General features: G+C 63.1%; 1 protein-coding gene across 1 annotated transcript in view; it reads right to left on the bottom strand.

Moving 5' to 3' along the window:
* PRKCZ (protein kinase C zeta) overlaps positions 1 to 25,698 on the bottom strand; it is a gene marked incomplete at its 5' end in the record, with an annotated part of 85,845 nt that overhangs the window by 7,792 nt on the left and 52,355 nt on the right. The window contains 11 exon segments of the mRNA NM_001204374.1: positions 130 to 209; positions 1,016 to 1,135; positions 2,026 to 2,113; positions 2,225 to 2,360; positions 3,574 to 3,660; positions 11,396 to 11,493; positions 13,748 to 13,936; positions 16,292 to 16,344; positions 17,363 to 17,444; positions 18,247 to 18,378; positions 22,085 to 22,170. Coding sequence (NP_001191303.1) covers positions 130 to 209; positions 1,016 to 1,135; positions 2,026 to 2,113; positions 2,225 to 2,360; positions 3,574 to 3,660; positions 11,396 to 11,493; positions 13,748 to 13,936; positions 16,292 to 16,344; positions 17,363 to 17,444; positions 18,247 to 18,378; positions 22,085 to 22,170 — 1,151 coding nt within the window.

Genomic DNA, 25,698 nt, shown 5'->3' with positions numbered 1-25,698 from the left:
GGAGCAGGTCCCACCCACCACCGCGTGTCCCGGAGCCCACCCTGAGAGGGGCCCGCCAGGTGGGGAGCCTCGGCCCCAGGGACGCTGAGAAAGGGACGCCGCCCGGCCGCCACGGGGGCCACGGAGTACCTTGTTTAAGAACCCTTTCAGGACGTGGGAGGCCTTGACCGAGAGGAACCGGGGGATCCGGATGGGCTTCTCCAGGATGACTGCGGGTGGGTCAGGGCGTGAGAGCCAGCTCCTTGCCCGAGACCCCCCAACACCAATCACGGGGCGACGTGAGAGGCCAGCTGTGACCCCCCCACAACCCCCGCCACGGGGCGACGTGAGAGGCAGCTCCTTCCCTGAGACCCCCACCCTGCCCCCCACGGGGTGACGTGAGAGGCCAGCTTCTTCCCTGGGACAGCCCCCTACACCCCTCTTCCTGCAGGGAGCTGGAGCCTCTCTGAGCAGGAGGGTGGGGGCTTGGTGGTCCAGGCCCCCTCCCCCCAGCAGATCTCTAGGCCTCAGAGGCCCCGGTGCACATGGTCACATGAGCTTATGACACGGATGAACCAACAGAGGCTTGGCTGGCACCACGACCCCAAGTCCCCACGTCCACAGAGCCAGAGGGCACTGTGGGGACAGCCTCGCCCCCAGCCCCAGCATCCCAGGGGCAGTCAATTCCAGCCCTACAGCTTAGACGGCAAGGCGTGCGGCTGGAAAGGGCAGTGGCCTGGCCGAGCCCAGCCCCAACCCGGACTCAGGGATCGAACTTGCATCCTCATGGACACTAGTCGGGTTCTTAATGCACTGAGCCACGGTGGGGACTCCAGGTTCTTTTCTGTGGACGTGAGGGAGCAGTAGCCTCTATCCACGGCTGCTCCCACGGCCCGGTCTTTGCTTCTGGAGAGCTGGCCTCGGATGGGGCCCCTCGGGGCGGGCGGCAAGGGGACCAGCCTGAGGGCCTGAGCGGGGCGCCCTGCGGGGCTCGGAGGGCCCGCAGCACGGCCTGAGCCGCGACCCGGGCGTGCACCTTGGAAAAGGTAGTCCTCGGTGTTCATGTCCGGGTTGTCAGTGATGATGTCGAAGGGGGAGCGGCCGGCCATCATCTCAAACATCAGGACGCCCAGCGCCCACCAGTCCACGCTGAACCCTGGAGGAGCAAGCGGGCCCGTCAGGCTGGCGGCCACAGCGGCCGCAGGAGGAGCCCCCCGGCGGTGCCGTCCAGTCCTGGGGAGGCCTGGCCTCCCCTCTGTGCACTGTCCTGGGGTGCCTTCCCTCATTAGCTGCAAAGCGGTTCCCACACCAAGAGCAGCACGGTGGCCCGCGGCCCCCTGAAAGCCTGGAGCTGTCCGCCTCCACCACACACGCCATCCCTGGCCCAGGCGGGGCTCTAGACTCCGCTCTGGCCCACGGGCTGTCGAGCGGCCACCAAGCGACCTCAATCGTATCCGCCTCCCTGGAGGCCTAGTTATCTGAGGGGCAGGATACCTGTCACCCTGCCCCCCCATTTTAATGGCCAAGAAAATGTTTGCAAGTATCTGCCAGTGTATATGTTACGTGTGTCATTGAAAACAGCAACACCTAAAAGAGCATGGGGGGTGTGCGCACATACACACCCACACCCGCACACGCATGTGCGCACACACGGCCTTGTCCCACCCGGGCCCCTGGGCAGCACCCATGACGCGGGACTTCCTCTTTCCGAGCCCTTGGGCTGGTGGATCGGAGAGGCCAGGCCCAGGGCTCTCAGTCGGGGACACTCAGGCCAACACAGGGACCACAGGGGGGGACTGTGGCAGATGGTGATGGGGGGCTGGGAGCCAAGTCAGGGTGTGTGTTTAGCGCCATCTGGTCAATAACCTCCCCAGCTCTGGACCAGCCCCAGGGCCCCTGGCTAGACCATAGGCAGGGTCACCCAGGCAGGTCCACCGCTCCCCTCTGCTGGGGGTCGAGCCCCCCCCAGGGGAGGCAGCTTCCAAGCTCCGGAGTCATCCCTGGGCATCCCCGCCCGGGCCCTGCTGCCCGCAGCCCCGCGCTCACCGTACTCCTCCCCGCGCAGGATCTCGGGGGCGATGTAGTTCGGGGTCCCGCAGAACGTGCTGGTCGTGTCACCGGGGCCCAGGCCCTCCTGTGGGGACAGAGCGTTACCAGGAGGGAGGCCCGCAGACACCCCAGGCGGCGGCGGCGGCGGGCGGGGGCGCGGGGCGGGGCAACGCGGGGCGGCGGGGCAGGCGCTCGCCTTGCACATGCCGTAGTCCGTCAGCTTGATGTGGCCGTCGGCGTCCAGGAGCACGTTGTCCAGCTTCAGGTCGCGGTAGATGATCCCTCTCTCGTGCAAGAAGTTGAGTGCGATGCAAATCTCAGCAGCGTAGAATCTGGGGGGAGGAGACGACGACACGCGGTCATCAGCAGAGACCCCCAGCGAGGACCTGGGCAGCCGGGCGTGAATGGGGAGGGTGTGGCGGGCGCTGAGCCCGCGGGCCAGCAAGACCCGCGTCTGGTGGTTGGGACAACGCGAACCCCAACCACAAGGAGACCCCACCTTAGGCCACCAGCCAACTCCCCCCAAACTGAAAACAAGCGCCGGCGAGGAGGCGGAAGGGCTGGGCCCCTCCAGCGCCGCTCCTGCGGAAACAGTTTGGAATTTTGGAAGGTCCTCAAAAAATTCAACATCCAATTATCATGTGACCCAGCAATCCTACTTCTGCATAAACACCCCAGAGAACTGAATCCGGCCTGGAGTGGGCATGGGTAGAGCCACGCCAGAGCAGCACGGCTCCCGGCAGCTAAAATGGGGAAAGAGGCCAAGGGTCCATCCCAAGCCGAGGATGAGAACACGCGGTCTGTCCCCGGGCAGCGACACTCAGCCTTGGGAAGAGAGGACACGGACGCCCGCGGCCGCGGGGACGAGCCCTGAGGATGTCACGCCGAGTGGCATCAGCGACACAGAGGCCCGAGGCCTGTGTAATGCACTCCCGACGCCCCTGGAGGAGCCGGAGTCCAGATGGAACGTCGGAGGGTGGGGCCGGGCCGGGGAGGGGACGGGACATCCGTTTGGGAAGAAGAGAACGGTCTGGAGATGGCGGGGGTGACGGTTGCAGGACAGGAACGCGCCTTCATGCCACTGAGCTAGGCGCTCAGAAGTGGGTGAGATGGTGAATTTCAGGTTGTGTGTGTTTCACACGATTTTGGGAAAGGGAATGGGGTGTGGGGGCGCCTTCCCTGGTTAGGACGCGCCTCCCCCCCCGCCCCGGGAGGGTCTAGGGCAACTCTCAGGCCACATGGAAGGCTCTCTAAGGATGAGGCAAGGAAGGGGAAAGCCTGGACGGCAGGAAAGAGCTACACGGGGCGTGGAGATGAGCGCCCGCCCACCTTGAGGCCAGAAGGCCCGGGCTGCGCTGCTGCTGTGTCCCTGTGTCCCTGGCGGTGATCACCGCAGTGCAGCCCACGAACAGTCACTCCCCCAGGGCAACTTTACCGTCGGGCCCCCCACCCCCAGTCCCACTTTGGAAGCAGAGAAAGGGCCGAGGTGAGGTCAGCGCTGCTCCCAGGCCCCCGCCCGGCCTGCACTCCCGGTCCCGTGCCCACCTGGCATGCTCCTCCGGCAGCTTCCTCTGCCTCTGCATGTGGAACATGAGGTCGCCCCCGTTGACGTACTCAATGACCAGGAACAACCTGCCGGGAGAGGCGCGCAGAGGCCGGATTGCACGCGGCCGGCACTGCCCCCTCGCTGGCCGTGGGGACGGGCGCCCGCCCATGCGGGCTCAGTCCTGCCCCCAACGCAGCAAAACTCCAGAGAGAGACGTCACTCCCCCTCGTCCCAGGAGCACAGTTACTGCTTCCCCCAAGGGGGCCAGGCTGCCTCCCGGGGAAAAAGGCAGAAACAGGGTGGGGAGGGCTGTGTGGCCCAGCAGCCCTGGAAGGCCTCCCGGGGAGCAGGGCCCGCACGGTGGGTGGGGGCCAAAGTGCTCAGGACCACCCTGGGGGCCAAGGGGACTGGCTCTTGGAAAAGCCAGAAGGTGACCACCTCCCAGAGGACTTCCCTGGCCCCTGTCTGGGGGGCCCAGGGCAGGGGGCCCAGGTGAGAGCACAGGGCGGCCCGAGGGCCGGAGGCAGAGCACGCAGGCCTCCAGCGGCCTGCACCGGTTGGGGTGGGGGTCTGCGTGGCCAGCAGACCTTTGGGGGCGGGGAGGGGCAGAGGAGTGCGGTCCTCCAGGTCTCCAGACAATTGGCCACATGGTTTCTTTCCTGAGAAGATCCTTCTCGCATTTAATAAGGTTCCATTTTCAAAACCAGACTCACACACATTTTCCAAAAATACATGGCTGAGGGCGGCTGCTGGATTTGGGGGTCGGTGGCTCACCTGGGGCACTTCTGGAGTGGGGAGCACGGGGGAGGGGGTGAGCCTGCCGGCACCCAGCCCCGGAGGAGAAGGAGCCGCCCACCTGCCAAGCTCTGACCACACGCTGAGCACCTGCCAAGCTCTGATCACACGCTGCGGCCAGAACAGGACGTGCCAGGGGCAGAGATGGAGGTGGCGGCCTGCGTCCCGGACAGAGCCGGAGCCTTCCCTGGGCCCTGGGGCGGGGTGGCCTGCAGGGGCCAGGAACCCTGACCTTGACACCGGGCCGCCTGCTTCTGCTCGTTCGCTTATCAAATATTTATTAGCACTGACATGGCGCCAGCAGCAGGCCAGCTGCACGAGGACGGCGGACGTGTCCGTGGCAACGCACGCGTCTCGCCCACCGGGCTGTGAGGGCCACGGAGCAGGGACCCGGCTGATCTTGGCCGCCCGGCGGGGTCCTGCCGGTGCCCAGCATGGGGTAGCTCAGTCGGTCCCTCCCAAGTGGATGCGTAAAAGGCGGAAGCGTTTCTGCTGCCGATGGGGGAAGCCTGGGACCTGGGCTGGACCCGACTCTGAGCGGCAGCCTGCCAGTGTCTTAGAAAACCGGCCCTGCCTGCTTCGCTGGCAAACTCCACGCGCTCGGGTTGTGCCTGTGGCTCCTCTTGAGCCCCGACGGAGGGAGGATGCAAGGGTTTGCCGCCGGGTGTGAGGAGTGAGGGCGGGGCCCCTGCCCAGCCCCCGCCGACCGTCAGCACTGCTGTGACACACGGTGACACACGCACGCGGCCCATCCCAGCCGCCCTGTGAGAGTCCTTGACCCCCGGGAAGTGGCCTCGGGTCCCACAGTTTAAACCCCCCCACCGGTACCAAACCCTGTGACTCCAAAGCACAGGGGGGCATCTCCCACAGTTTCCAGGGATCGCGCCGCCCCAGGAGGAGACATGCCGACCCCGACGCGGTCTCCGCGGGGGACGGACGGGGACAGAAAGCAGCACTGCCCCAGGGAGAACACGGTGCAGCCCCGCGAGAGAAAAACGCCAGCACGAACGAAGCCCTGGGAAGCAGGGACATGGAAACCCCCTGCCACTTCCTCTCCGCACCCGGCCTGGCCGGAAACACGCAGCTGCCTGGGGCCCTGGGACGCGGCAGCTCGCCGAGCAGGGCCTTTCTCCGCGGGGCAGCTGTGTCCCCGAGGGTCTCCCCTCCTTCCGCAGGTAAAGCTCGACCCTGCTTTAGACACTCCTTAGGGCAAGAGCCCACCGGGGCCATCGGGTGTCACTCTGAGGATGACGTGTTGTGACTCAGACGAGCTGAGTCCAGCCGAAGGCCACGTCCCTGCACCCGAGCCCCTGGGCTGCAGCACGGTCGGCAGGCGTGTGACACCAGGGAGGGAAAGGAGCCGACGTGGCAGGTGACGCTTCCTCAGTAATGTACCAAGTCCACTCACAGGGCCGGGAACCGGCGAAGGCGGCCCACCCCACCTGCCTGCCCCCGAGCAGAGGCGTCAACTGGGCAGGACGGGTGGCGGCCTCCTCTGCAGGTATGTGGCTGCTCATCCGGAACCCAAGAGGCCACTGAGAATTCGGGAGGAAGAACCCTGGGCACGGAATCCACAGGCAGAAACCACGTCACGCTGCTGTCCCGACAGCGGAAGAGAAGACCTCACTTAGAGCGGAAACCAAAGAACCGGGATGGGCTCCCTGGTGGCCCAGTGGTTAAGGATCTGGCACTGTCACTGCTGTGGTGCGGGTTCGATCCCTGGCCTGGGAACTTCCATGTGCTGCAGGTGCAGCCAAAAAAATAAAAATGATACACACACACAAAGAGAGAAACACCTAGAGCAAAAATTAAGCAAGAAAAAAAAAAAGAAACCCTTTTTTTTTTTGGTTTTTTAGGGCCGCACCCATGGCACATGGAGGTTCCCAGGCCAGGGGTCGAATCAGAGTTGTAGTCGCCAGTCTATACCACAGTCTCAGCAACACTAGTCCAAGCCGCATCTGCGACCTACGCCACAGCTCAAGGCAATGCCAGATCCTTAATTCACTGAGCGAGGCCAGGGATTGAACCTGCAGCCTCATGGTTCCTAATCGGATTCGTTTCTGCTGCGCCATGACGGGAACGCCAAGAAACTTTTTTTTGTCACCCCACGGCATATGGAGCTCCCAGGCCAGGGATCAGATCTGAGCCACAGTCGAGACCTAGGCCACAGCTGCAATGCCAGATCCTTAAGCCACTGTGCCGGACTGGGGATCGAACCTGCATCCCAGCGCTCCCAAGACGCCGCTCATCCTATTCTGCCACAGAGGGAATTCCTGCATGCAGAAAACTTTAAATCTCCTGATAGAGCAGATGAAAAGGGAAACTGGGGGACCGCGTACGGGGTATCCATGTCACAAGGGTGCCCCATTTTCCTTTCTGGAGCGAGGTGGGTTGACTCTAAAGTCCACATGGAGACAGAACCAGCAAAGAAGAAAGACACTCAGCAAAACTCGCAAGGAGTGTGCACAAGAGTTACTTCCTTCTTTCACTTTCAAGCTGTTTTAAAATTGTGTCAAAAAGAGTTCCCTGGTGAATTTGGTTGTGAGGATCGTGGTACAACTATAGATGTAATAAAATTCACCGAGGAATTAAAAAAAGTTATACAGAAATAACCCGATATTGAACTCTCACAGAGAATTTGGCGCACACACAAAAAACCAAAAAGAAGAAGAAGAAAAAAAAGAGTTCCCTGGTGGCCTAGTGGTTAAGGGTCCGGTGTTGTCACTGCAGCAGTTTGGGTGGCTGCTATGACGTGGATTCGACCCCTGGCCTGGGAACTTGTGCATGCCACACGTGCAGCCAAAAAATAAGTAAAATAAAATTGTGTCAAGTTTTCAAAAAGAAGCGATCCTTCTGATGTCGGTTCACAGGCACTCAGCGGCACAACTTCAGGTCTGGTCCTGACACTTGTGGAGCAGCAGCCCCACATCCGGCCTGAGCCAGGCCCTGTCCTGGGGAGTCTCAGGCGGCGGATGTGGGGGGCAGTGAGGTCACCGCGTCCCAACGGGATGGCCCAAGGACGCCGGCTGCGGATGGCTCGTGCCGCTCCCGGGCCTCCGTCCCCAGCGCAAGGCGATGACACCCCGCCACCCACCCGCCCTGGCCCAGAGCCGGCAGCTGCCCTCAGATCAGGAGGAAACAAGGGGCTGCCCCCACTGAGGGCTGCGTGGTGACGGCAGGGGGACGTGGCTCCAGGGGCTGGGTGGACCGAGGCCGCATCCCGAGGGGCCCTCCCTGTCCGGAGCTCTGGGGGGAGCCTGGCCGTCCAGGGTTGGCAGACAGTGCAGTCCACCCACATGACGTAAAAATAAAGCGAAGCCTGGAAACCTCGTACGGGCTCCCGAGTCTGGACTCTGGTCCCCGGAAGGGTCCCTTCTCCATGCGTGCCCTCGCACCAGGGGGCCCCAGCCAGGCCCAAGGGCAGAGGCCACCTCTGACTATTTTAGGTGGTCCGGGTGGGGTGCGAGCTCGAGGCCTCTGCGTCACATCAGCAGAGGTGACGTGGCCCCACCCATGCCCGCTGTCACTTAGCGTCGCTCCTTCTATTCTGGGTTAAACCATGGCTGGCACAGATTCTCTGCATTGTGAGAGCACAGTGACTCATGGTCCCCGGGGAGGGGCACCTGCCCGCTCAAGGTCACAATGATCCTGCCAAGTGCACAGCCCTTTGTGCCCACGCCTGCACGCCCAGGTCACAGGGGTATCCTGTCCGTGCCCCCTCCACTGCCAAGGCCCCCGGGAACCGGTTCTCCCCCCACCCCACCTCCCACCCACATCAGGCAGACCATCCAGGGTCAGACCCGGGCCCTGGCTCTGCCCGCCCCACACACCCACCTGCTTCTCACCACGTCCACCCCCCTGCTCGAGGCCTGACCCGTCCCTGGGCTCCTGCGCCCGTCCCCACACCCTCTGACCCCAGCGTCCCCATTCTCCAGGTCCAGACCTTCCCTTCTGCCCCAGCAGCTCCTGTTTTGCTCAGTCCGTCCACGCTCCCCTGGCGTCAGAGGACACGCGCGTCCCCATCTTCCCCAGGCTCCCCCGCCCCTGGGGGGGAGGGTGGCATTTGAACCCCGGTCACTGGCGCTGAGCCTCTGCTGGTGCCCCTGCCAGGAAACCATGAAAGGCTTTGCAGAAACAGAACTGAGGACGGGGGTCTCGGGGGCAGTGGGCTCTGCTTCCGAGTCGTCCATGTGGTGACTTTGATGCGAATGCTGCCATCCACAGATGCGCAAAGGAAGTCTGCCTGGCGGCCCCTCCCCACCCAGTGGCTCTGCCCTGTGTGTTAGCCTGTCCCAGTGTCCTTGTTGCCCACCCGCATGCAGGATTTTGAACTGGCCTTTGAGCTGGTTGTAACCGCTTCCTGGCCCCTTAAACAGCACGAACTCTGCCATGTGCCCACTTGGTGCCTGTACCAAACCCCTGACTGTCCCTAAACAGCTACCCGTCCACGGCGCGATGGCCCGCGAGGCGCCAGGTACCAACCACATGCTCCAGCACGGACCCTGCCTGCCCGCCGAGCCCCTGGGGTCCTATCCATGGGGCAGACGGGCGTGGGCGCAAACTCCAGGTGAAAGTGGCATCTGGAAACCTGGGAAAAACACGCATCTCCACCAACCAGGTTTCAGGGGCTCCTGGAGGAGGTGGCTGATGGAGTCCAGGGGTAAGAGCCAGAGGAACGAGGAGTTCCCGTTGTGGCACAGCGGAAACGAATCCGACTGGGAACCGTGAGGCTGTGGGTTCAATCCCTGGCCTCGCACAGTGGGTTAAGGATCTGGCATTGCCGTGAACTGTGGTGTAGGTGGCAGACATGGCTCGGATCCCGCGTTGCTGGGGCTGTGGTATAGGCTGGCGGCTACAGCTCTGATTGGACCCCTAGCCTGGGAACCCCCATATGCCGCGGGTGCAGCCCTAAAAAGACAAAAAGACCAAAAAAAAAAAAAAAAAAAAAAAGAGCCAGAGGGAGGAGACGTGGGTGTGCCGTGGCCACCTCCGCGCTGTGATGCTGAACGTGCTGCAAACACATCTTCTCAGCAGCAGAGGGGGCGGCTGCCTGGGCGCCACACACACTGAGGGACCCTTTTCCCCGGTTCTAATTTGATCACACCCGGGACCCTGGGACCCTGTGACGGGAGATGCCCGGGCCTGGGTGCCAAAGAGGCTGGGCTCCCGCAGCAGAGGTGGAAGTGAGGCCAAACAGCTGAGCTTGTGCCCACGTCCTGTTCGTTCCCACAGCAGAGCGAACCCACCCATAGCGGAGCTGCTTCGGCATTCGCCTGGGAAGGTGGGGTTGGGGAGGCCTCTGTAGGCGCGGCTGTGGTCCCAGGAGACCGGGTAGTGCCTCTGACCGCTGGGCCCTCGGCGGCTCCGGGCCGGGGGGAGCCAGCGAGGAAAGGAGGCAACGGGGGTGGAGTCAGGCCGGAGCCTGGGGCAGGGGCCTCGTCCACACGCCTCAGCCGGGACTGGACCTCAGCATGACTGGGGCAGCGTCCCAGGGGCTCTGAGGCAGGAGATGGACACTTCAGATCTGCGTTGGCTTCGCTCTGACGTGGGGGTCCCGGGGGCCTGGGGAGCCCGGGACCAGCCCCCTGAGGAGGCTGTGTCTGTGGCTCAGGTGGGGGGTGGCGGTAGGAGGGGGAGGAGCCTAAGACCCCCCGGGGAGAATCACTGAGAGCCAGGACGGGCAAAGGCGCAGACCATGGGGGTGGGGGCGGCCTGACGATGGATGGACCGGGGGAGAGGCGAGCTGAGAAGCTCTGAGCACAGGAGCGTGGACGCAGTCGCCCCCTCTGGGTCCCCGGCTCAGTCTGTTCCCATGTAAAGGGTTCACGCCGACACCTGCAGCGTGCTGAGTCCCGGCTTCTGGGGCGTTAGTAAGGTGCCCACGTGACCCGCCCGCATCAAACCATTCCCCATTCCTTCCGGAGGGGCTCAGGGTATCCTGTGTGACACAGGGGAGGGGACTTGGGTGGCTCAGGATCCCCGAATCCACCCCATGCCTCCTGCCCTTTGCCTGTTTTGCTCCCCAGCCTCTCACAGCAGGAAGTCTGAGCCTGGAGTGGGTCAGTAGCAGAGCCCCGTGAGCTCTCCTCAGTGCTCAGGGCCTGGGGGTGGCCTTGAGGACCCGACCCACAACACAGTGGATAATTTTCCAAGTAACCAAACTGCATGAGCACAGCTCTTTGGCAAAAAAAAAAAAAAAAAAAATCCAAGCCGCATATAAATTCAATATCCTAGACTAGCAGTTCTCAAACCTTTTTAAAGCAGAATTCTATTAAGTATAAAGCTCATAAGTCAAACAGTGAGTATTTTTTGTTTTTTTTTCTTTTTGGCCACAGGTGTGATATACGGAAGTTCCTAGGCCAGGGATGGAACCTGTGCCACAGAGTGACAACCCCAGATCCTTAACCTGCTGAGCCACCAGGGAACTCCAAGCTGTGAGTACTTATTAGTCGGTATGCTCCATAAGCACCAAGACCCACCTCCTGTTCACAGGGGCACCCCCCCACCTCGCCCCATGCCTGTGTCAGTGGGACACCTTTAATAAATATTTTTTTTTTTTGTCTTTTTGCTATTTCTTTGGGCCGCTCCTGTGGCATATGGAGGTTCCCAGGCTAGGGGTCCAATCGGAGCTGTAGCCACTGGCCAACGCCAGAGCCACAGCAACACGGGATCTGAGCCGTGTCTGCAACTTACACCACAGCTCACGGCAACGCCGGATCATTAACTCACTGAGCAAGGGCAGGGACCGAACCCGCAACCTCATGGTTCCTAGTCGGATTCGTTAACCACTGCACCACGACGGGAACTCCCTAATAAATATTTTGTAAACAGAATAAAAGAATTTAGCTTCAGATGTATGAAATTTACTTAATATGACACCAGCGAATGAGAACAAAGCTAGTGTGATGAACCAAAAAACCCCCATACTTGCAAAGGGGGAGCCTTACAGACGCCTCAGCCAACTCAGCTTCCACACGGTTCCGATCCAAAATCAGCAGAACCCCAGAAACACCGCTTTGCTCTTACCGACTCGTCGTCTGGAAGCAGGAGTGTAAGCCGACCAGGAAAGGGTTGCTGGACGCCTGCTCAAACACGTGCTTCTCTGTCTGTACCCAGTCAATATCCTGCAAGAGAAGCCAGGAGTGTGAACCCCTCACAGGTGTCCTGGAGAAGGGGCGCCGAGAGAGGAATGCCTCTCAACTCTGCCTGAGGCGACAGTGCAGAGAGGAGAAGGTGACGCCACCAAAAAATCCGGCTCCGCCACCGTCATTGCCCCACCCCCACCCCCCAGCAGCCTCGCCGACACCCTCGCACATCATCCCCACACCACCTTCACCTCCATCACCTCCACCACCAGTTCCACCAGCATCGCCAGCTGCGTGCTGGCCTCCGGGCCGCAGGCGCTCAGGCCCGCGGCCCAGCCTCATGTGTTGCCACGGCAGCCTTGCAAGGTGTGTGTCGTCGCCTCCAGGGAAGACGGGAGGCAGTGACTGCAGCGGGCTCCCCAGCCTCCCGTGTACCAGCTCCCACGACAGGCTGTCCCCACACAGCCCGAGCCGGACTGGGGAGAAGTCAGCTTGAGTCACAGTGAGGCCACGGCTTTGGTTCCCTTTCAACTCGAGAAAGCAGAGCTGGACGAGAGGTTAAACCTCTTATCTTAGGGCTGGGAAAGGGAGAGGGAACCGGGCCCAGAGCAGCCTGCCTCCCCTAAGGTTTTCCAAAGCGTGGCCAACTCCCAAGGGGCCTCCTCCCGGGCTGGTCCTGAGCCCCTCCCGCCCCCCAGAGTGGCCTCGGGCAGGGTGGTTCCACCTGCTCCTGCAGTGGCCGCCGGGCCTCTGCACTCGGGTGTCCCCTGGGCGAGGCCGGCCTTAAGCCGATCTCTTGACCGGTCCCTGCCTCTGTCCTCCAAAGCCACGGGTCGGTCAGGTGCTCAGGAAGAAAGCCCTCCCCCAGGTGATCCTCAAGCCCCCGGGGCTCCTGCTGGATGGCAGCTGCCTCTGTCCTGCCTGCTGGACCCCGAGGGAGGCTGTTTTAAGAAAGCACCGCAGCCCCAAGGCTGACACCACCAAACACAGCGCTCAGGCGGAGGCCTGGGCTCAAGGCGCGGGCAGAGCACCCCCAAGGCCCAGGAGGGTCCTTCCTGCTCCTCAGGTCTGATCTGCTCACCTGTCTGCCTCCCGCTTCGCACCAGCTTTTCTGTGTGTCTGTGTTTTCTTCTTCCTTCTCAAATCTTTCCCTGACTTTTCCTGAAAGGACGCTTGTCCCCGGGTTTCGGGCCCCCAGATAGTCCAGGATGACCTCCCGAAATCCTTAATTACATCCCCCCATCAGTCCTTATTCTCAGGTCCCAGGGGCCAGGACGTGGGGGCCACCCTCCAGGCCACTGGCCCCGCCCAGCTGGGGTGGCAGTCTCCCGCTCTTCCGAGACCACCTCCAGGTCCGGCCTAGTCACCGCCAGACGCATGCAGTCCCCCCCCCCCCCCCCCCCGCTCTCAGCCTTCCACAAGCTGCCCACGCCCACTAAGCCTCCAGCCAGCGGCTGCGGCGGGGTCTGGAACCATCTGGCAGCGCTGCCACCGTCAGTGAAGACGCAGGCGGGCACCACACTTCTTGGAGCCTCAGCTTTCTGAGTCGTCCAGCCTGGACACCCACACCCACCCGTGAGTGCCACGCAGGGCGGAGGGGCCGCTGGGTGGCACAGATGCACCAGGACGGCCAGGGAAGATTTGGTTCAGCGCCGCCCTGTGTGCCAAACCACAAGCCTGGCCCACGGAGCCCTGGCACAAGTGGCCTCGTATAAGCAGTGGCCTAGGGTGACAGCCCTTGGCCTCTGAGAGAGGGAGCCCCTGCTCAGGTGTCATCAAAGCACAGGCCACGACGGCACGACAAGTGCACAGCTGTCAGCACAGGAACGGCAATCCCGCCACACCATGCCCCCCGGGTCCGTGGTCGCCAAAACCCAGGGAAGCGCAGGTAGCGGCCAGAAAGCACAGCCCTGGGGCCCTGCGCGCTGCTGGCGGGGATGTGTCCACGACGCGGGGCGTGACCGCGGCAGGAAAGCGGCCGAGGCAGTGCGGGCGCTCACTGCAACGAGGACGGATGGCAGGACATGCTGCTCCGGGCGCCAAGCAGACGCCGTCGCGCGATGCACGGTCCCTGGTCCCTGGTCCCTGTGCGGGCACCCAGAACAGGAAGCCCAGGCAGGGAGCCAGTGGCGGCGGGGCGGGGAGGACGCGCCCGGGCCAGGGAGCAAACCCGCGCCAGACCCTCAACCCGCTGAGCCACCGGGGAGCCCCTGGGCCGTCCCCCCCACGTGGCAAAGCGGCAGTTCCGTGGCGGGCGCCTGCCACGGCGGGAGCGAGCGGGCGCGGCGCTGACCTCGTCGTCGTGGACCAGCTCCTTCTTCACCACCTTCATGGCGTACACCTGGTCGCTCTTCTTCAGCCGCACCAGCAGAACCTTGGCGTAGCTGCCGCGCCCGATGACCCTGATCAGGTCGAAGTCCTGCAGCCCGAGCCCCTGCGAGATCTTGATTCCGTCCATCCCGTCGATGACCGGCTTGAGGTCCTGCGGGAGGACAAGACCGGGGCGGGGACGGGACACGCGTGGGACAGGGGGACTCGTAGTGTCCGTGTCCCAGAGTCCTGGGCCCTGGGCCCCCTGAGACCCCCGGCGTGGACCCCAGGCCTGCGGCCTCTGACGACCAGGCTAGAGACCGGAAAACCGTCACAGCCTCAGCGAGGGGCCAGCGCCCCCTGGACGGCCAAGGAGGTGACCACAGGCTCACACCCCCAGGGCCACCTGGCCCTCCCGGGGAGGTCTGCAGAGGGTCGCTGGCTAACGTCTGGAAAGGCCAGCCAAAGCAACTGTCCTAGAAACAGCACGCAGTGAACAGAAGGCTGCGTGACCAGGAACACAAGCTTCTGCCCTGAATGGCTTCCTGTGGTGCAGGGAGGCGTTCGAGACTCACTCCAGACGCAGTGGCCAGACAGGAAGGACCTAGGCGTCCAGGGGGGACATGACTTTGGGAAAGGGGTAGCCTGCCCTGCCTCTCTCCAAGGTTCCGCGGATGGAGGCTGAGCGCTGGCTGGGAAGCAGAACCCCCTGGGCCTCAGTTATTATCCTGAGTCCAGCTGTGATGCTGTGATTTATAACACGAAATTCAAATTTGTTCTGGGGCCCCTTCCCTGCACCCGGGGGAGAACCAGCAAGGTGTCTTTTGTTATGTTAATGAGGCGACTTTAGGGGAGCCTCTAGGTCACCGGGGGATGCAGCTGGTTGCCAGGGAAACAACCCAGTGATTCCGGGGGAGGGGGAGGGGCTGGCTGGAGGTTGACTCCCTCGCGGCTGTGGTCGTGCCTGTGCAATGAAGCTCCCTGAACCCCCACAGGACAGCGTGCAGAGCTTGTGGGCCGGAGGGCACATGGACCGGGGAGGGCGCGGAAGCCCCCCATCCTGCCCCTTCCCCACACCCTGGGCTTCTCTTCCAGCTGCTCCTGAGTCACATCCTTTTATCAGGAACTGATGATCTGGTAAGTGAACCGTTCTGAGTCCTGTGAGCGTTAACGGAAGCCGGAGGCGGGGCTGTGGGACCCTCTGAGCTATAGCCTGTCAGTCAGAGGTGACAGCCTGGACCCACGATGGGCCATCTCAAGCGGGAGGAGGGGTCGGTCGGGTGGGATGCAGTCTTGCAGGTGCAGGCTCGGGTGCCCCCCCCCCGGGGGGGGGTGGACGGTGTCAGACCTAGGTTGATGCAGGAGACTTGGTGCAGGGCCCGACTGCGTCGTGCTGCAAAGGCACCCACGGAAATGTACCGAAGGCTTGAATGAAAGAATTGCTGCTCAGGAGCCAGCCCTGGGCCTGCCCTGCCGCTGGGGTGGAGGGGGAGCTGGGAGCTGGGGGCCAGGATCTGGGCCCCAAAGAGCCCTTGGCACAGAAGCCTCGGGGGGATTCATAAAGGGTGTGTCCCAAGTGAGACCCTGCCTCGAAGGAGGCAGGCCTGGGTCCAGAGCACTTCCCCCCCCCCCCGCCCCCGCGTTTCCCCCTCCTTACCGCCCCCTCACCTCTCCCTCCCCACCCCATCTCCCCTCCTCATCCCCCCTCCCTTCTTCATCCCCCCCCCCGTCCCCCCTCCTCACTCCCCTTGCCTCCCCCTCCTCACCCTGTCTCTCCCTCCTCACTCCCCCCCATCTCCCCCCCAACAGACTGACTTGGGCACACTGGACACTCATCCCCCCAAACCAGAGGGCCCAGCCCCGAGAGAGGTGCCAACATCTCTGCCACAAGAGGCATGGACGCCCCAGGGACAGGAACATCTGTCACAGGGGACGGGAGGCGACTGCGGGGCGGGTGAGCGCAGGTGTTTGCTTTGTGGAGGTTGCGGGCGCCCGGTGAGCCAGCCGCTCGGAGGCGGTGGCCCCGCCAGCGGTCAGTGCGTGCACAGCTCCCCGTGCGGGCGGGCGGGTGCTAAGAGCTCATGCGACAGCTCTCAGTTCACCCTCGCGGAAGGTGCAAAGGTCATCCCAACTTGACGGAAGAGGATCCTGAGGGCAGAGAGGCCCCCTGACCCGGGCTCAGGCCAGGCCGCTCGGGCTCACAGATGCGGCCAAGGAAGGACACTGGCCCCCGGTTTGCATCAGTGAAGGAGTCGCGTCTAAGAAGCGCCAGGTCCTCACCTCTGAGGCACAGCACTGGCTCTCTGCCCATTCAGCTGTCCCGGTGACCTCTGAGCTAAATGTCTGGACGACCTCAGAGCCCTCCGCCCTGCACGGGACTGCCGTGTGCCGGAGGCCATGGCCCCGCTCAGCAGGAGCAGCCCTGCCCAAAGGTGCCCAGCTCACCTTGGAGTTTCCATAACTGCCCAGCAAAGAGGCAACAAACTTCTAAAAACCCCTGGAGAGAGAAGCCATTTCCCACACTCACCTCGGAATCATCTTTGATGCCGTCGTGTTTCCGGGTTGAAGAAATATAAGCAACTATTGGAGAGAGAGGAAGGCCAGGTGTCAGGAGCACTGCTGGGACCGCGGCCCGAGACTCGGGGCCCCCGCCCCGGCCCTGCCGACGCATGGCGGCCCAGGCCAAGCCAGCGGCGCTCAGGGCGAAGGCCAGGAGCAGCCACCTCTGACTCAGCTAGAGTCTTAAGAAAATGCAGCTTCCTGGGCCCACCTGGACCTGCTGACTTGGAACTCTGGGGAGGGCCCCAAACCGGCACGGTGGCAAGTTTGCCGCGTGCCTAGGACTGAGGTTGTGGGGCCTAACCTTTCAGTCTGTTCTTACAGGATGCAGATGGAAAGCTGGATGCATGGCTGGTTGAATGGGTCCTGGGTGGCAGGTGGGGGAGGGGGTGGATGGCACGAGGGTCGGGTGGGTGGTGGGTGGGTGGTGGATGGTGAGCAGGTGGGTGGGCAGGTGTCAGGAGTGTCCTTTTCAGGAGGTGCTGGGCTATGGGCTTTATGTTCCGAGGCATCATTTCACCTGGGGGCGGGGCCCATATGTATCAAGGGAGGGGCCAGGCCTTTCACACCCATGTAACAGTGCACAGAATTGCAGGAGCTCAGAGCTGGGCCGTCAGTCCAGCTGGTGTTCAAAACCACTCTCTGGACACCTTTTAGCCTTAGAAAGTCTCCCCAACCAAAAAAACCCCCCAAAACCCCACGAAACCCTGAGAGGTACACAAGAGCGTGTGGTGTGAACAGCAGGCCTTTCCACGGCGATGGGCACCCAGTGTGTGGGAGGGGCCATGGTGGCTGCTGCACTCCTGCCTTCTAGAACCTCCACAGTCAGCAGAGGGAAGACCCTCCCCCTGCCACCGGGCCCCTAGGGCAGCCGCTCACAGACAGCTGGGCGCCCAGGAAGGCCACCCCCCATCTCCGCCTGGAGAGCCCACCCCAAGCCCCCAGGAGCCGCTGAGCTCACGGACACTGGCCCTCGGGGAGAATGGGATGTGGGGGAACCGGCTGGAGGCAGAGGCGGGCGGGCATCCTGGGGCCCTACTTCCATCGGTGTCCTCGGACGGAAGGTCCACGCGGTCACTGCTGTCGTCTACTGCAGGCTCCTGGGAAGGCATGACAGAATCCTGCAGAGAGACGGCGTGAAGAGTGACCCGCATGCTGCCACGTCACGGTTCTCACCACTCAAGCGTCCGTTCCCGCACTGGCCTGGAGGAAACCCTGCGAGTCGCAGGCAGAGGGGACCGCCCGGTGCCTCGGGCCGTGGCCTTTGCAGTGGGCGCGCTCTGATACGCGTGCATCCACGCAGAGTCCCCTCCCAGCCCGCGTCGTGTGCCGCCAGCCATCAGACACCACCTGGCTCCGGGTTTCAGGGCGGATGTCACAATGGAGGCAGGTCCCTCCTGGTGAATACCGCAGCCCCGGGCATCCCTCAGCCTCTGGCCGTGGCCTCGGGGCTGGTCTCATTTCTCAGGCTAATGTGGACCTAGAGGATCGAAGGGCGCGGGCACCTTTCTAGGTTTTGGCAGCTGCGGCTGAGCCAGCGCCTCCCGCATCTGCGGGACCCGTGTCCCAGCACTCCGGCAACACCGTGTGACACCTCTGCCCTTGCTCCAACCCCAGACGTGCCTTTCCGGCTCACTCTGTGATGGGACCTGTGCTCGCGGAGCCCGGGGGGCTGATGGTCACTCCAGCTCCGCTCCCGGGCCATCGCACGTGGCCGGCCAGGTGGAGCGCCAGCAGAGGCTGGACACCTAAGTGGGCCTTCCCTGCGGGGTGGGGCACTGGGGCTGGGCCCGGGGCCTTGAGGGTCAGGGCAGCCGGCTTCGCCCCCAGCTCCTAAGCGCTGCTTCCTGCCTGGGCACAGACCCGGACCACCAGCCGGGCTGTGGCCCTGCAGTCCCAGGCCCCGGGCCTGGCTCCACTCACCATATGCCTCTTGCAGGTCAGCGGGACGAGGCCGTGGCAGCGCTTATGGACCAGCAGTCTGCAGCTGATGCACCTGTAGCCTTGCCTCGCGAGGCCCCATATCCTTTCGCTGCACTGGCCGCAGTACGCTCCCTGTGCGGGCGACAACAGCGCCGTCAAGCGGGGCCGGTGCCCCCGCAGCCCCAGTGGCCCGAGGGGACGTGCTGCGCGGCCACATGGAGCTGGGGCACCAGGCCCAGCCGCCCCCACCTGGGTCCTTCCCCGGGGAGGGGGGAAGCAGGGGCCCCAAGGAGGGGGCTGGGCTGCTCGTGAGGAGACAGGCGAGGCCCAGGGTGGGGGTGATGGGACCCCTCCCCGCAAGGCCCCCGGCTCACAGGGCCTGGAGGTGGGAACAGCCAAGGGCCCCGGGTGGGCAGAGCGTGGGCCGCCTGGCCACCCAGGAGTCGCGGCCGCGGGCATCCAGCCGCAGCGGGACTGCGAGCTGACTGGGGCTCTGTGCAGTGGTCTGGGGCTTTTTTCCAGCTTTTAAAAGACTTTAAACGGCCAATTTTTGTTCTTCTCAGCTCTGAGCACGTGAATTTCATGACTACTATGTGCTGGCTCGGGGCAGCTTTCCCACTTTGGAATGTCACAACACGCAGGGACGTGAGCGTGTCCAGAAGTCTGGCCGCACGCCCGCCACCCAGAGCCCAAGCTGTCCTCACAGGCGCATGGCGTTTGCACACCTACGGGCTCCCTGTTGAGTTTTTCCACATTCTAGCCTCTTCAGAGAGTCTCAAGTCTCTCCTGGAGACCAGAACAGAACCCCCCCGCCCGCCAGCCGTGGACTGAGCTGAGCTAGGAAATGGAGCCACCCCTCCGCAGGTGTGGACCTGGGGTGCCACCCAGCCCCACGGGACGGCTGCTCACGGCCAACGGCCACCAAGAGCCCAGGCCCCTCCCCACATGCAGGGCTCGTGTCTGTTAGTCACAGCCACACAGCCGCACCCAGTGGGCGCCCACTACGTGCTGAAGACACACACATGCCCACAGCTTTCAACTTCCATAACAGGAAAAGGGAGAGTGTCTTCCAAAGTCCCCGTGTGGCTGAATCCACCCCCCAATTGTGGGGCGCCCCCGGGACCCACCGGAAATGCAGTGGACGGCAGTGAGGGCCAACGGGGGCCACAGGGCCAACCCTCTTGAGACCTCAGCCCTGGCCAATCACCTGAATGACGGCACCTCCACCCCAGGAGGGCAACTGCTGGGGAGAATTCAGGATCCGAGGAAGGAGCATCCGAGAGCCAAGGCAAAGGCCTTTTTTTTGGCTTCTGCTTTTAAGGGCCACACCCATGGCATGTGCAGGTTCCCAGGCGAAGGGGTTGAACTGGAGCTGCAGATGCCGGCCTGCACCACAGCCACAGCAATGCCAGATCTGAGTTGCATCTGTGACCTACACCATAGTTCACGGCAACACGGGATCCTGAACCCACCGAGAGGCCAGGGCTCAAACTCACATCCTCATGGATACTAGCTGGGTTCTTAACCTGCCTGAGCCATGACAGGAACCCCTCAAAGTTCGTTCTTTTAGTATAACGTGCTGTGTGCTCAGCTCTCTCCAAGTCACCACTTAACAATCGGCTCTGCAATGTTTGCATCTTATTTACGGGCAAAGGCACAACCACCTGGTGTCTCTGCAGACGAACAAAGATCCCTTTTCCTACAAAGCCACTCTTACCAGGGGCTGGGACAACGGGTGACAAAGGGCGGCGTGGCTCTGACAGGTGCCAGTGCCCACGACATCGAGGCCTCGCACCCGTGGGAGAGGCTACCACAACATTGCCCAAGACTCCTTGCTTCAAATCTAGATTCAAATTATTGACGTTTTAAGAAATGTGCTCCTAGAAGACAAAATCCAGCTTCAAACCCGAGCCTCTCGTCTCAGAGAGGAACAAGAGTAGCTCAATGGGAGGAAAATATTTTTCCGTCTGTCTCACACGCTGCCAAAGCGGTTCCCTGCTCGTGCTTTCAGTCATGGATGCCAGTTTTTTAATCCCCAGGGAACACTCTCCTCTTCCGTCGGGGTGAGAGTTCAGTCTGGCCTCCTGCTCCTTCTTGCTCAGGACCCCGGTTCCCACTGAGCTGTGTGGTGCTGGGCTGTGAGCTCGGGGTTCTGTGCATTGATCTGTGGGGATTCTGAGGCTCGGCTGCAGAGACGCTGGCCCTCTGCCAGCCACCTGGGGGCGCTGCTGGGCCGCGTGGACGGTGGGGCAGAGGGGGCAGTGGTGTGGGGTCCAGCTTGAGGCTGCAAATTCTCAGGGAGCACGTCCTTCCTGCTCACACAGGAGCGGGGTTCTTCTGTCCGGGGAGGGGGAGGGCACCTCCATTCTCCTCTGTCCTGAGCCCTCGGGGGATGGGGAGCGGGTCTCAGCCCAGGCCCCAGACTTGCTCCTCCCACGGTCTTGATCATTTGGCAAGTGGCCACTCCAGGCTCCTAGAGCAGCCTGGGCCATGGACGGCCACCTCCTGCTTTGATAAATAAAGCTTTATTGGGACGTGGCTGTGCTCACTCCCCGACCTCTTGTCCGGGGGTGGGTCACACTCCGACGGCAGAGCGGCGCCGTGGTGACCGACGCCTCGTGGCCCCCAAACACTTAGAGACTTAAATCCTGGCTCTTTATGGGGAAGATGCCTGTTCATCCCTGTTCCCGCTGCTCTGACCAGCACTGCCACCTCTGGTGGCGCCTTCAGAGCTGGTCTCCCCACCCCAGCCTGCCCCCTTCCTCCCAGGGACCCTCTGCTTCCCGACCACCCAGCCGCACGCAGCCAGCCCTGCAGCAGGAGGGGGCGGGGCATATAAAGTGCTGAGGTTCAAGCCCCCGTGGGGGGTCAGGTGTCACACAGCACAGGGAGCTCAGGTCCTACCCCACATGCCAAGGGGACACATGCAAACCTCGGCGAGGCGGCTGCTCCTCCTGAGTGGAGGCGCTGCTGGGGACAGCCACTCAGAGCCACCAGGCATCTCCCCAACCGCTTTCCAGAGGAGGGGTCCGGGTGTGCCCCCGGGCGTGCGGGCACCCGGTCACTGTGCACAGCAGCCTGAGTGCTGGTGACTTTGATCGTCCTGCGTGTCCCTGACTGGCTACCGATGAGGACAATCACGGCTCTTGTTTTAACTGGCCGTTCGGATCCCGGCTGGGCATTTACCAAAGAGCCAGTGCCCTCAGTGCAGCCCGCACCCAGGCTGGGCCTCCAGGTGCCAGAGCTGCTAGAGGGTGCGCTTCTGGTTGAAGCACCCAGTCTGTCTGTGGCGCTTGGTTCTGGCAGCCCCGGGGCACACAGTTCTGGGCGCCGGGCGCCTGCGGGCACCTCCTCTTCCGCTGGGACATGGAGTGACTACAGAGCCACACGAAGCACGTCATTTCACGGAAGAGAAGGGTGGCACGAGGAGGGCCAGCCCAGCCAAAGCACCCTGGGAGGTGGCTGGCAGTGGGCAGGCGGGCAGGGGACAGGGGGCTGTCTCGGGCCTCTGGGCCCCACGGGAGACCCTCGTGACCATCAGCGTTGCAGCAAGTGTATCCCGGTTGTGGGTCAAAGTCACAGGCCCTCCCGCACACGGGCAGGCAGGTCCCCGAGTCGTGGCCCCTACGAAGGGCTCAGGTGACAGAGACACAGACCACAGCCAGCAAGCAGCCACCCACTCAAGATCCGAGCGGGCTCAGGAAGAGGAAGAGGCTGGCCATCATCTGGGGCAAGTGGCCGGGAAAGCGGCCGGGGCCTGGCGCTGGGCAGAGCGCAGGGCTGGAGGCCGGGAGCCAGGCCCGGGGCCCGCGGGCGGGCGGGGGGGGCCGCCACTCACCCTGTTAAAGCGCTTGGCCTGGAAGAGGTGGCCGTTGGCGCGGTACAGCTTCCTCCATCTTCTGGCCCCACGGCGGTAGATGGATTCTGGGGAGAACGGGAGGAAGGGGTGAAGACAGCGCAGTGGCCACGAGCCTCCCCCCCCCACAGGGCACAGCGGGCACAGGCGCCCGGCCGGGGAGCCAGACACCCGCCACACCCTCCACCTCGTCTCACAGGCTCCGGGGTCCCTGTGGCGGCTGAGACAGCCACCCAGGGGGACAGACGACGGGAACGCCCCCAGGATCCCCCATGGGGACAGCTGCTGGTGGGGGCCAGGCGGTGGCGTCCTCTGGCTGGGTGCCCTCCCACGCTCTCCTTCCCGCCCTCCTGCCCAGCCCTTCTCCACACAGGGACAGGCTCGGGGGTGAGGGGGGCCGGGAGCTCCTGGACGCGGAGAGGCCCTGGCTGGCTGCGAATCCGCAGACAGTCCAGGAGGCACTTGGGCAGCACTGGCCCAGTGCCCCCCGGTGCCCCTCATCCAGCAAATCTGAGGGCAGAAGAAAAGCAAAACCAACAGAACCCTCATGCTGAGCTGCAAGTTCCACAAAGCATCACGTTCACAGCCTGGATTCAGTCATTCAAACTCTGTGCAAGGACACTGCTAACAAACAAAGCGGAGCTAAACCTACAGCCAGGACCGCTGGTTTTATTCTTCCTCAAAACGTCTCCAACTTTGCTCCTTCCAAACCCTTTGGAAATACGTGAAAACAAAATACTCAGGGTACAACGGGAAGCTTTGTGCTCTTACAAAGTTCTGGAGTAAAGGCGCGTTTCAGGAGAGTCAGAGACGTGCCAGGAACATACGCACGTGGAAACAGCACGGAATGTTTTTAAAACAAGCAAAGGACCAGGTCTGGCTGGAACCCACTGAAATCAGGTCACGGGGATGGCAAGGCGGCTTCTCTCCTTTCAAACGGGAGATTAAGGGGGACCGAGGCGCAGACGCCCGGACAGAACTGGGCGGGGCTGGAGGCAGGGCCCTGGGCCCCTGCGCCCCGGGCACTGAGTCCCCAGGGCCCCTGCCCGCCTGGCTCCGTGTGGGGAAGGCTGGCCCTCGCAGGTCCCCACTGAGGAGGGAGAAGGCGCCAACGTCGGGCAGACCCGGAGACCCAGACGGCCCCGAGCTGCAGATCGGGACACGTGCCCCAGGAAGGTCCCCTTTGAATTAGACTGAGGCTGCCCGAAATGAGAAACTCAAAGACAGTGCGCAGAGGCCAAGAGGTGTTAGGGACCCACGGAGGCTGGAAAGCTCGCGGAGGGGACAGACTCTGCATGACCCCCGGGCATGGGGCATGAGCGGGGAGACCGCTGATGCCCCTCCCGTGACATGTCCCCCTCACCCCCATGCGGCTGCATTTGGAGGTGGGGTCCCTAAGGAAGGAGTTAGAATTAGACCCCAAACACCGCCAAGGGCCAGAGCCGCCGGAAGTCACCTGTTCTCCCAGACAGGCTGCACTGGGGCCCAAACTAGCCACGGCGAGGAAGGCGCCTCCCCGACCCAGCAATCGCACTGCTCCCAGACCAGGGTCTGAGAGAGGGTCACAGTGGGCTTGGGGCAGCACAGCGTCCGCGGACGCCCAGGCCGATGGGCAGAAGGCAGTGTGTGCGTGGCTGCCCAGCAGGAGCCATCAGCTGCAACCCGTCACCCACACTCGGCAGCACAGATGCTTTGAAAATCAAGTCAAATAAAAAGTCGACCTAAGACGATCTGGTGACGCCCAGAAGAGGGTCTCTGACACGAGGCCCTGTGGCCAAACAGACGACGTGCTGCTCAGGACACAGAGTCATGAGATGAAACTGCTCTGGGAAGCGGGAGGCCAGCGACCGTGGGGACAGGGCTGGGCAGGCGGGGGCTGAGCTCTACCCCCGGCTCAGCCGCTAAGGGCACGGGTGTCCACCAGCCGTGCGGCTAGTCCTGGGGTTCAACGGTCCCGGAGGCCCCCTGGGTGGGCTGCCCGGGCCTCCACGGGAGTGAGCGCCCCAGCGGGCGGCTCTGGCTGAGCCCAGGCTGCTCCGCCTGGCGGCCTTCACCCGGCGGTTCCATCTCAGGCCCTGAGTCAGGGCCAAGCTCAGAGTTGGAGCTGCTGGGGCCTGGAGCGCAGCTGGTCGCCTTCCTGCGCCCGAGCTCTGGTCGCGGTGCGGGAAGGACCGCGGGTCCTCGTGGCTGTGTGCTCAGCGCCCCCGCACCTCCGCTCAGCCTCCGTGAACAAGCTCCCTGCTTGTCTCTGGAATTCTATAATTAGGCGGCTGCAGGGCACGGGAACGGGCTGTTTCTATGGCAATCGAGCATCTTGAAGGCGCTGGCAGGCGAAGAAACACTTTCAAAAGGGAGCTTAGAGCAACGGCCGTGAGGCAAACCAGGCCCCTCCAGAGATGGGGACAAGAGTGGGGTGCAGGGCAGGTCATGGTGGTGCAGGGGGCCTCTCTGGCTGTTTGCTGGACATGGACCCACGGCCAAGGTGACCAGCTCGGCCCAGCACAACCGCAGGACAGCCCTGTGGCGCCTGGGAACAGTAGCGGGAGTGCTCCTGGGATGGGTGCCAGGGCCAGCCAAGTGCTCCTGTGGGGGTTCCAGGCTGTGACCCACAGGGTTGTGGCGGGTCCTTGGCAGAGCGGGCATGGCTGCCCCCAGGCACAGCTTCCTCCAGGGACAGTGCGTCCACTCGGGCCCGTGCCCAGGACAGCAGGGCCTGTGTCTGGATCCTTGGTGTTCTTGCCTCGGTGGCCCTGTTCTCACCAAACACACGTTCCACCAAGAGGCTCCTGCAAGAGCAGCAAGTGACCATCCAGACACAGGTCTTTGGGTCTCGAGGGGGTGCTGGCCTGGGTATCTCCTGCTGGTGGCCTCAGGGACAGTGAGGCGTGTGGACACACACAGTTCCAGGAAGCCCAGGAGCCACACACTCATCTGCATTTTCCCCGTGACTGGTGTCACTGTGGGCACGCGGGGCTGGCCACCCATTTCTGGACAACACCAGGCATCTCTGTGTCTCAGGAGGGGCTGGGCGCTGCCCCCAGGGCTGTGCAGCAGGACCCACATCGTCCTGGAGCTCTGCAGGTCACGTGGGGGGTGAGGGTGGCTGCAGGCAGGACGCAGCTGGGCCAGGGCAGCAGGGTGCCCTCCCATGGCCCGCAGGCCCCCTCACCCAAGGTCCTTAACCATGCTGCTGCCTGCTCCTCACCCCTCTGCTGCCCTGTGTCACCAAACACCACCGGTTAAGAAACCCAACCCTCGGAGGTAGGTGTTTTCAGGGGGAGCAGGTAGGACAGTTCGCCTTTCTACTAATTTTTATCACAAAGATACAAATTGGTCACGATATGAATTGAGTTTCGATGAACAGCTGACCAATGTTTTCAGAAAGAGTCCATGGAAAAATGTACAGCGGATTCCAGGCACCAGGTCGCGAGTCAGTTCACGCTGAGCCGGCTGCTCTCCACGCAGAGGTTCTCCTGCACAATTCCCGTCCCGGAGCCGTGCACGCCCCCTGCACCACAAGGGACCCACGTCCCCGGCCGCAGGCCCAGCTGCACCTGTGGCTCGAGCGCCGGGGCCAGGAATGCACACCCCGAAAG

Source organism: Sus scrofa, chromosome 6 (genome assembly GCF_000003025.6).
Source record: "Sus scrofa isolate TJ Tabasco breed Duroc chromosome 6, Sscrofa11.1, whole genome shotgun sequence".
Lineage (NCBI taxonomy): Eukaryota > Metazoa > Chordata > Mammalia > Artiodactyla > Suidae > Sus > Sus scrofa.
The sequence above is the reverse complement of the archived record's forward strand: the minus strand, read 5'-3'. Positions and strand labels throughout refer to the sequence as shown.